This window comes from Calliphora vicina, chromosome 2 (assembly GCF_958450345.1).
Source record: "Calliphora vicina chromosome 2, idCalVici1.1, whole genome shotgun sequence".
In the NCBI taxonomy this organism is placed as follows: domain Eukaryota; kingdom Metazoa; phylum Arthropoda; class Insecta; order Diptera; family Calliphoridae; genus Calliphora; species Calliphora vicina.
In genome coordinates, this window is record NC_088781.1 from 1,744,824 (window position 1) to 1,757,167 (window position 12,344).

Below are 12,344 nucleotides of genomic sequence, written 5' to 3' on the forward strand. Positions count from 1 at the left end.
TGATTCACCACTTATGGTGGTGGTGGGTATAAAAATTAACATAAATTTATTTCAATTATGCATATATCTTATTACTGGACTAAAAATTTCCAGAAAATAAAATCGCATTAATTTAATTTTTATTTTCTATTCTGTATTTAAAGAATTATTTCAATAACTATAATATATATTCTATTATATCGGCAACGGTATTTTAAACAACCTTTAAAAATAAATCTAACCAAAAGTCAACACTTATGTATATAACCCCAATAGTGAGTGTATACGGCAGCAAATATGAGAAAAATAAGCCTTTTTCGGTGAATTCGGTGAATTTTGAAGTTTTCATTATGGTTTTGTTTAGCTAATACTATCAATCGTTTCCAATGTAATTAATCTAATTTCATTACAATTTACTCAATGTTTTGAACGATCTAACTCTGTAGGTTGCCAACCGGCTTTGATTAAAAAAAGTGTTCTTCATAGCATTGCTTTGGGTGGACTTCAGGGGTTCTAAGTTCTGCTTTGCTGAATTATGTTTTCATGTTGATGTCACAAAGTCCCAGGAAACACTTGATATTAGTTTTAATATTATTTATATAACTTAAATCAACACACTAAAATCTAATCTGGATTATAATCAGGAAATCAAATTCCCATTTTATTTGACTAGCTTTATTACATACATACAATCTGTTTTTCTAGTGTTTCTCCTAATTAATGTAACTCAATTCACTTTCATTAGTGGCAAACTTTTAGTTTGTTTCTTATTTAATGACATTCGTAAAAATGTGACAACACAGTGCCTCGGGACTAAAACTCATTAAACTCAAATGGAGCTGTGACAAGAAGAGAAAAATTAAGACACAACTTTTATGTTTCATAGACTTTTTATTATTTGTCTTCTGCTGCAGCATTAAACAAGATCTTTTAACACTTAAAAAAACACACAAATTAAAGCCAAAGACTCCTTCCTTAAGGCCACTTACGTGAACGAAACTTAAACATGAGCGAGTATGAATGTGGCAATTGATGATTAATTTGCACACACTATCTACTGCACTCATGAGTACCCAGACTCATACTTGCAACCATTTCTAATGGCAACACGAAGCGGGAGCTCAACTGCACACACATACCTCTTACTCAACTGCGTGCATGACATTTAATATCCTGGAGGATAAAACCAAATTAACAGCTGGGGCATAATTTTTCATAACGTCTCTATTTTGGAAATTAATCGTGATAAGAAAAACTACATACAAATTACAAGAAAAACGTTTATAATTCAAAATGATAAAAGAAAAACAAATACAAAACGATGACAATTTATTTAACAAGTAGTTTTTCATTTCGTTCATGTTTCATTTGTAGCACTTTTAAGGAACGTGCCACTTCCTCGATTAGTTAATTGTGTTTTTTAAGGTTTTAATTTGTTTTTATCTTTTGTGTGTGCATCACTCACTACCTGCTGCTAGCCAACCTTCATACTCCAACAACAACCATAATTTCTTATGGCGAGTGTTCTTTCGATTTTCTTTTATAAGAAGATATCGAAGAAATCTTTGTTTCAAATTTAGTGTATTTCCTGTTGTTTTAGTTGTTGCTTTGCTTCCTTTTGTGGATGAATGGATGGATGGTTGGATGAATAACTGAGTGACAGGGTGTTAATTGAGTTGTTGAAATTTCCAATTTCAAAAATCATTTTAGTTGTATTAACTAACAATAGGTCATAAGGGTTCAGAAAGTAGATTCTATAAAAATATGACTATTGCTAATAAATTTAAGAGTAGTCTAGACTTGTAAACATTTCATAGCTAATTTTTCAACAATTTATAATAAATAGGCTGAGTGTTAAAGTTAATGGTTGGGCACAAAGAGAACATTTCAAAATTGAGTAAAACGAATTTTACAATTTCTAGTTTTTATTCACAATCTATAATTTGTTTTTCGTGTTGTGTATATCGGCTATGAGTGCCGACCACTGCTTCAAGTACTGTATTAGTTGTTTGTAAGCGAAGTAATTCGAGGTAAGTTGTCTCTTATCTTAGTCTATCTAATGAGTAAAACATTTTATACCTATTTCATCGAGAGCTGACTTTCTATTGTTGCATTTGAGGGTTAACAGCCACTTCATTTCCTTTAATGTGCGTGCAGCACAAACACTTGTAAAATTTGTTCTTTTAAAGTAAAAATTATTTTGTATACAAAATAAATGGGCAGACATTCATTTTGACACTTGACTAATTCGTCACACACAAATATATCACATACTGACAAACACATTGCGTCTGTCCTTGTTCCTTGCCATTAAAACAAAATGAAAAAGGTGGCTTTATTTCCTTTCAAGGACTTTTAGACAATTTATCCCGTGTCAAAAGTGTTTCGAATTGTCAAAGGTAAGTTTTTACTCGTGCTACGAAAAGAAAGGCAAGTGTAACAAGTGTTTTTCATCGTTGTTTATTTATTTATTTTCCAAAATATTCAAACCTGCTGAAAACTGAGAAAATATCTCGAGAGCTCTTCAATAAAGAAAATTCATAGAGTGTTTATTTTGTCTCGTGTTCGTTTGTTTTTATTTCTTATCATCACAGTAAATTACTTTTGAACATTACATATTTCGCGCTGAGTGTTTACAAAATAAGCTTTAGTTTTATCAGTCATTAAAGTCGCCTTAATGTCTGACAAATTATGGTTGGAAATCTCAAGTGCAAAAACACCCAATATTTTTCAAGTAAAAGCTTTAACGGCAGCTGTTTTTTATTTATTTTTTAATATAAATTGTTGTTGCAAAAATTAAAAAAAAAAAATACAACTACAAAAGTTGTCGTATTTAACTGCAATTAATGCTACAAGTTGTGATAATGTTTATGTAGTTTTTTTTTTCTTGAAAGAAATTAACTTTAAATGCTGTTACTGAAAGTACCCTAAAAGTTGAAGTTAAGTTTAAATATCATACCAAGTATGTATCAATTGTTTAATTTATTTATAAAAAACAGAATCATTATTAAGCAGAATTTATTAAAATTTGACTACAAAAATATCTTGGTTTGTTAATAGAAATTGAATTCATATACTTACATACATTAGGTTGGTCCCAAATGTACGGTGCCAAAAAAGTTGTCGATGTTCCTTATTAAAATAGTCGGGTAGTTAAATATCTGAATATTTTTATATACACGCAGAGAAAAAATATAGTTGGGCATGTTTACTGTAACCATTTCTATATTGTTACAAGTTTTTTAACAATATTATAGTCACAGTAACTATTTCCATGATTGTGGTAACCATTCACATGATTGTATCAACCATATATGTATATGGTTACAGTACACAAGTATATGTTTGTGAGAACCATTTATATGATGAAGGAATTTTATTATGTTGTTCTCGGCTTATGGATATCATAATCTGAGAACAACATATTATGATAAACAAACATATACTTGTTTACTGTAACCACACAGAGAAAACAGATTCGTGATAGCAACTGAAATCACAAAAATGGGGAAAAGCAGCATTTAAATTTGCAGTTTTATCCTAATTTATTATTTATTAAAGTCCAGAGAAAATATGTAAAATTAATTTCGTTTAAAAAATGTGTGAACATTTTAAAATTTTCATTTCTTCAAATGTGTTTTTTTATAAATTTACGAACCTAACCATAACATAAGTTTCTGAGTGGAGAAAGGTACTATTTTAATATTTTGTTTACATTTATGAATCTATAAATATGAAAGTACATAGTAATAACTCACAAAATGGTAATGGGTATGGTTCTTTGTATTTGTAGGTACATAATGGTATTTATTGATTTGTTCGTTTCTTTTAAAAGTACTTTTTTAGTTTTATATTTATATATTACTAGATGAGAAGTTAATTAAGAAATTGGGATTTTTTTAATGGTACTTTTTAATTGTTCTAAATTACCGAATCCAGAATTATTTATTCCCAGTGTATGTTTACTAAGTAAATATCGAGATAAGTACTAGTTCTTGCATATAACAGCAATTTACCAAAATCACCCTTTAGAAAAAGTAGATTTTCAAAAAATGCTTTTGGAAAATGTAAATTTGTATGTTGAAGATTTAAAAAAAAAATCCTTTAACCGACTGTAGCGCCCTCACGAAATTATCATACACTTTAGTACGACAAAGGCGACTGCAATTAATTTGAAAAATTAGACTACATTAAATATAATTAAAATCAAACCAAGATTATAATTTAATAAATATGCAAACTGCCAATACAAATACAATTTACGACAACAACGTCAAGATAGTGAATGAAATAGAGAAAAAAAAGTAAACTTTTTTTAAAACGACAAGTGGTCAAGAATGAAATAAAAAAATAAATCAACAAGAATATGAAATACAATTAAATTATAGTATAGAATAGAATAATAACAAATAAAAAATCATATATGGGTACATGTTCTGGCACTACTTGTATGAGTATTATGAACAATTCTTTTATAAAGCAAAAACTTATTAAAATAACTGCATACAAGTATATACACATGTAGTATTTATTATATGGCATTTAGTTTAAACATTTACATACATACGTATTCTCATGATGCATTCTCTGGGTTACAACAAAGTGGTTTATCTTTAAGAAACTGTAGTAAGTAGTGAAGGTAGGCGACGACCTGGGGGTGCACTAAAAATATACTGCAGCTTTATTGAAAACTTTTTGAAAACTAAACTTAAGATAACAACATATGTTTTTACTGAGTTGAGTGTTTGATTTTGAATCATATGAGTGAAATCAGTTTCACCTTAACAGTATATCTGATAAACTTTTCCTAATAAGCTTCTGAAAATAAACACGGCCTGAATAAGTCTTAGTTAAATCTTGGATTCGAAACAATCTTAGTCTTACTCGATTTCCAATGTTCTAAAAATTACTAAATCATGATTTTAAACATGATGAAACCAAACCAATATTCTGTGTAGCGCAAATATTGAAAACTCGTCGTTCGGTTTATATGTAATTATAAAAGAAAAAAAAGAACTATAGAGAAAATCTGCGGTTTTTTAATAATAATAAAAAAATTCAGTAATCATTTGTAGTTTGTAGTATGTGTATCTCAGTAAAGAATTAACAAATGTTTCATAAAACGAATAAAATTGGAAATTTATAAAGAAAATAGTGGAAAATAATCAAAAAAATAAAATAATTTAAATTGAAACGAATAATAAAAATAAGGTGAAAGTGAAAAATTTTATTAAAAAAAGCATGTCCTCTTATCATACTCTTTCGAATACTAATTTCGATTGTGATCATCATGCACATCTTTCGAATAGTGGCACTTTACATCGCATGTTAAAATACTGGCGTAATAGTCCCAAAAAGCCGGCCCTCAAGAAAAGTTCCAGTTTCATTGAATATCGAAAAAAGCAAACGAATGTCATTTATCAGAGACTAGAAAGTTACGATGAATCAAAGTTGGAAAAATTAAGGTAAGAAATCAGTGCAATTTAATATTATGACAAATAAGCTCAATTATTCCGTTTAAAATAAATCTTAGTCATTATAAAAGCTTTCAATTATTGTTGTTAAAAAAACTGTGTATTAACATTTAAGTTACGCTTAATTGTTTAGTAATTTTATGTGTTTTTTTTTAAATATTAACTGTAATTATGAAGCATAGTAGGGAAAATGGGGAGATTTCTTTAAATTTTGAGGGGCACATTATAGAAAATGTTTAAAATAAATTAATTATTGGTTTTTGTTTTCTTTCTTTGCGACCACTTAATAAATATACAGTTTATTTTTATGGTTTATCTTTATTTAAAACAAATAAGTCATTAAACTTTAAGTTATTTCTTCAGGGTTACCATAAGATAGATGATATTGAAAAGCAATGGTCTTTATGAAACTAGTTAAGGTGATTAACATATGCAAAATGGACATACTATATCTATCATATCTATCAGTTATCAAAAAATTTATTTTGTGTCGAATATATTGTCCTTTTTTGGGGAATAAAGAAATTTTTAAATTTTTCTAAATATTTTTTTTGTAAGAAATTATAATATTTTCGAAGAAATAAATATTTTATTTAAAAAATGTTGGTATAAACCATAATTCAAACGAATTTAATATGGAGCATAATGAATGTTAACCACAATTTTGAATTTTTGTCTGCTGCTTGATTCTATTCCATGTTATAAATCTAAGTTTGTAAAAATAATAATTTGTTTTTCAATTAATGAAGTCTCTCGATTCCCATTTGGATGCTGATACATCTTAGAAAAGCGCAAGCAACAATTGTGTTTACATTGTATGTAGTTTAATATTTCTAATGACTGGTTGCTTTTACATTGGAACTTATCTCAAATTATTATTGTTTTCATTTTCTCCATATTTACTAAGTAAGTATGTACGTATGTACATTCATTTGAACAAGCCGCCTGGAGCACCAGCACAAAAAGCAAGTAGAAGCATCTGTATTTGTTTGCTGCGTTCAGAAACATTTTATTATATTTTTTTCTTTATTTTTTGTATTATTTTATCATAAAAAAGGTGTAATCGCAACAGTTGACAGATGATTATGCTTTCATATGTTGTCTTTTCTAATGCTGCTGCTGTTTGTAGTTATTTTAAATTAAATACATACATATGTATTTGCTTTGATTTTTTGTTTCATTTGTTTAATTCTAACTTGAGAATCTTTAAAAAGCCGCTAAATAAATACGGATTAAATTTAACCGTTACGGCGAATAAATATGATGTAGGTACATACAAATTAAAAATTATTAAAAAGTACTAGATTGGATCTGTACTGCACCAAATAATACTGTTGTACACTATGATATTAAACTTTGTCAAGTTTCATAAACATATCGAACATACATATTTCGTTGTTCGTTTGAGTTTTTTGTTAATTTTTTTTTTCGAGAAATTATATACATACATATGGGCAATTCCATGTCATCGTATGTACGTAACAGTTGTATGCCTATAGAGTGGAATAGATTTTGCAAAAAGAAGAGTATCTGAAAAATGTGCATGTTCCATTCAGAGGGTACATTTTAAAAAATAATACGTTCTTTCGAAAAATTGTTGTCCAAAATATCGAGCGAAATATGGGTATATCGTAAATCGTGAGATGCGTATGTTTTCTTTTAATTTCTTACACTAAACCAAATATTTTTCCTTTACAATCCGTCATATTTAAATAAAAACAATCTTTGGATGATGTTATAATGAATGAAATTTAATAACGTACGTGACAGTACTTTCTCTTAAAGTAAAACAATATATATTCTGTAAATATACATATGTATACAAAAACTAAACAAAATAATTAGAAAATATATATTCGGTTTAATAAACAATTTGATAATAGCAAAAAAAAAACAATCAGACTCAATTTGAATTCATACTACATGCTAGTTGGGAGCTTAGTTTTCGCCGCAATCTTAGCCTAAAACATACCAATTAAACTAAAAACTTAAATACCAGTTTAAACTATCATTTTGGCCCTTAAAATATGATAATAAGCTCTAAATTCTTTCACATAGTAACATTATAATGTTTTCTCCTATTCAAATCATCTTGAAAAAAAGTTTCAATGGTTTTTGTTTTTTCAGTCGTAGTTGTCATTATCGTGGAATTACCCATATGTAGGTGCTTGTATTACACATATCAAAATTTTATATTTGCAAATCCAAGCGAATCCGATATTAAAAATGGAATAAATAAAGATGTCAAAATATTGTTAGGGGAGGTACAAATTTTAACGCAGGTTGAATTTTAACACAGTTGACCATCTCACCACCCTTGTCCTTATCTTCTCATTGAACCACCACAGTTGTTTTATTAAACTTCCCGCTATTTCTCTGTTTAACTTACTAGGTAGGTATGTACATTTTTGCCATAATTTTGTCATGTTTTCTTTTCATGTATCCCATCCTAGAGTGTCCAAAAAACCGGCAAATTTGGAAAACCGGTTTCCGGTTTAAACGAATAAGAGTGTCTTTTAAAAAACCGGTCAAACGGTTTCGGTTTTTGTCTTCAAAAAAACTGGTTAACCGGTTTATATTTATATTTAAATTTATTTAATATGAAAAAGGTCTCTTAAATTTATTTTTATTTGTACTAAATCTTCGGAAATTTAGCATTTTTGAATTTTTAAAGCTCTATCTTTAGCAATTATTTTATATTTTTTACGAAATATTATTAAATGCTATAATTTTCTATAAAATAAATAAATATTTTTAAAAATGGTATCAAAGTTTTTCATAACTATGTTTGATTGAGCTTCAGAAAATATATTTCATTAACCCCCAGTAACACGAAGTCTGGTTATGTTTTAACTAATAGTTATACTGACAGTTTTCATACAAAAATAATTTTAACCGACAATATAACTATTAGTTAAGGCATAACCAGACTTCGTGTTAATGGGGGTAAAACCGATTAACCTCTTACAACAACCGGTTAGTCAAAAAACCGAAAAGTTGAGTTTGGTTTGGACACTCTAATCCCATCTATGTATATATGCCACCAAGTAATTAGTTAAAAATTTTTGCATAAAACTGCACTAAAGGCAAAAGATATATTTTTGTGATACAGGAAAATCGAATGACAAAAAATCATAATTAGTCTCAAACTAAAATCATACACTTACACAAAAACTATGAAATTAGACTGTAAAAAAACTACAAAAATCAGCAAAAGCTCCATCCAGCAAAAACAAAACAATACATTTTCAGTTAATGATTGCTGGCTGTTGTTGTTGTTGTTGTTATTTAAGCTGTTAGATAATGATGATGTTCATCATCATCATCGTGTTATTATCAAAGCTTTATACAAAACAATGTCCCCACATGGACACTGCAAAAATACAAAATAACACAACAGAACACACACATCCATCCAAACAACCAAACAAATCCAACGAATGAAGCGTTAAAGCAGAAATACAAAAACAATACACTTTATCAGTAAACAAATAATTGCGCTAGAGACAGTGAGAGAGAGAGTTAAAAGTGGGGAGCACACACACACAGTTTAAAAAACAAAACTTGGAGCCAGTCAGAGCATAAAAATAAAAAAAAATATTAATTTTTGTCTTGTATCCACATTTTCACAATACCATCCACAAAAAGAGAGTTTCTGTGTGATAAAGAGAATTGGTTATATTGGGGGGAATACAGTGTTGTTAATGTAACGAAAATATGTATGGGGAACTTGAATTCAAATTTAAAGCAACTGAAAAAACATTAAATACAAAAATTAGTTTTTTTTTTTTTAATTTACTCAATATTTTTTGAAATTGCTTGGAACCATTTAATTTTCATTGTAATGAAATTTCGTTTAACCGGAATGAGACCACATTTTTAACATATTTGCTTCTGATTTAAGCACAGTGATATTAATAGCTTTTAGTTCTGCGAGAAAACTCATCAATTATTTAAATCCAATTCAAAAGGCATAAGCCAAATTGAGAAATAATTATAATTTTTATTGGAAATTATACAATTACAATAAGAAAGAAATACTTTTACAAGAATGTTCCTTAAAGTGCGAGCAAGTCCTTGATGTAGCGGCTTTGTGATTATTAAATCTATATTCAGTCATTGATAGTTTTCGTGGTGGCAAGCAATTATCACTCCAAACATTTAATCGGATAGCGTGATAATTCAGGAACTGAAGATGTCCTCCTTCTTCTCACCTCACTATTTGTAAATATCATACTCATGCCTAGTTTTCTATGGAATTACCACAAACTTTTCGTCTGAATACTTTCAATATGTGTTGTTGTAGCTCTCTGTAACAACGGATGACTACCATCGATCTAATATGTATATAACCAAGTGCATTAATGACAACGTCCTTATGTTGATATCTCTTGAATATATCTGCCTAGTTGCTTCAGACAAAGCTAAAGTGTTACATGAGATCTAGTCGCCAACTTCTTACAGAAAATCCCATGTCCTACGCTTGCTTCTATATTATCATTCATGGACTTTTAGTTATCTCTTGGCAGAATGCTTATGGTGATTTCGTTGTCCCAATGAACATGATCGTCATTGAAACTCAATCTAAATTGAGTCCTATGAACATATTCTTTGATGTAGAGAAGCAATGGATCGATTTCAAATACAGTAAAACCTTGATAATCCGAAGTGCGTTTATTCGGAATATTCGGTATTCCGCACATCAGTTTTCGCTACATTGTGTACTCTATAATCCGTATTGATTGCATTTTTATAACTTTATAATTCGGATTTCATAGGTACAAACTTTAAAAAAAGGTTGTACAATTCTCGACAAACAAGCAAAATAAATAGATTTATTTTGAATGACTATTCTTGACTTGTAGAATTGAAATATGTTAATACTTTTTTATAAAATGTACACACAGTTACTAAATTTTACGTACGATTTACTTTTTGGGACTTTTTTTAAAAAAATATATATTTAAAAATACAAGGCCTGTCTCATTCATTCACTCACTCACTCATGACTGATGAGTCAGTGAATGAGTGAGTGAGTGAATGAATGAGCCAGGCCTTGTATTTTTAAATATATAGACTTTTAAAAAAAGGCCCAAAAAGTAAATCGTACGTATACTTTAGTAACTGTGTGTACATACATACAATTTGATAATCCGGATTAGGGTCTGCAATCAATTATCCGGATTATCAAGGTTTTACTGTATTTAAATAGTGTCACTATTTTATTCGGCAGTTACATGAATAAAGCATGGTCCATAGGTCCATATATAAATGTATTTAGAGTTTTTATAATTTTCATGATAAATATGTATTAAAAAAAAAAAATATACATACATACATATAAAATTATACTTCTTAAAAAATCGCCACATTATTGTTAAAAAATCGCTAAAGTATTGTTTATTTAAATTCAGAACTCACTTTTATTATTTTCTTTTCCATATAAAAATAACAACAGCATTTAGCACAACAATAATTATTTGTTTTGATTTTCGTTCACAATTATTTCGTCTACAGTGAGCACTTTTGTAATGCAAAAAAACTCTTTTTTTATTACAAAGAGAACCACTAGTTCCCACTAGACTGGCATTAAAATTTAATAATTACCCAGCAGTTCTAGGAGACAGTACCGAACTAGTGATTTTACCCGTCAATTAGGGTGGGTGCTAGTTACTTCAATAGCCACGTGACTAGTCATTTTAACACGGGCATGTCCTAAGCAGGGGGTCAATTGTTTCTTTTTGATTACAATGGGACTGTCTAATAGCTGGTCCAAAGTAGGCAACGCATTGGATTCACATACTGGTTACATAGCGTCAGTTACCTTGCTAGCTTTATAACTGGTTACTTGATCAGCTACTTGACTAGTTATTTTAAAAAGTGCATGTCCTAAGCAGGGGGTCAATTGAACCTTTTGATTACAATGTGAATATCTGACATATAATCGAAAGTAGTCAGCGCTTCTGGTGGGTAATACAAAATGCAGTACAAAAAAAAATTGAAGCGACTTCACCATAGGTTACTAAGAGACACTGAAGTGACTATTGACTTCATGCTGTTACATGCGATATCAGTATACTTAAACTGTATGAGAATTATATCAACACAATTTGTATAAAACCATTTTGTACAAATTACTCAAAAAACGTTTAAAGTGACTACACTCCGGATTGCTTAGAGACACTTAAGTGTCAATTGTCTTCACGCTAGATTACTTGGAATGTATAAAGTAACCAATTGTCTTCTATCTGCACTACAAATTTTACACACGTGTCAAATGACCAAGACATTTGTGACAATTACTGTCTTTAAGGGATACATTGACTATTTGCTTAACTGCTGGGTAAATACACTACATACATTCACACATCCATTAATACATGTTTTGTTTACATGCTCATACATATCTACAGTTAAACTTGGTTATAACGAAATTATATTTTTAAATACTTTTCAAAGTCTGCATTTTGCTAACTGTCGAACAACTTGCTGTTGTATTTCTACATAACTGAAGCAAATCATGATCTGTTCTCTATTTTTCTATATAGCCGATTTACATTTAGGCACAGGACTATATGGTATGTTGAATCCGGCATTGCTGAATAAACGTTTTTGTATATGTATATAGAAACATATCTTAAACAGCAGCATTATGCTAATTTAAATCACTATCATAAGTTTCAAAATACATCAATTCTAAATATAGAAAATAATTACAAACGACGCACAGTGGTATAGAAAACAAACCCTTAGTCCAATTTGAATGAAATTTGACAGGCAAAATACTGATATCTTTAAACGTCCAGATAATAAGTGAGAAAAAAATCAAAATATGATACCTCCATATTGCTTATTATGATATTTTTTTTTAAAGGTTTGAATGCTACTTTC

General features: G+C 29.0%; 1 protein-coding gene across 1 annotated transcript in view; it reads left to right on the forward strand.

Moving 5' to 3' along the window:
• The first annotated feature begins 5,205 nt into the window (after positions 1 to 5,205).
• The window catches only part of RapGAP1 (Rap GTPase activating protein 1), a 153,083-nt gene continuing 145,944 nt past the window's right edge, over positions 5,206 to 12,344 (forward strand). Inside the window, exon 1 of the mRNA XM_065502111.1 lies at positions 5,206 to 5,444. Coding sequence (XP_065358183.1) covers positions 5,221 to 5,444 — 224 coding nt within the window. The 5' untranslated portion in view covers positions 5,206 to 5,220. The remainder of the gene's footprint in view (positions 5,445 to 12,344) is intronic.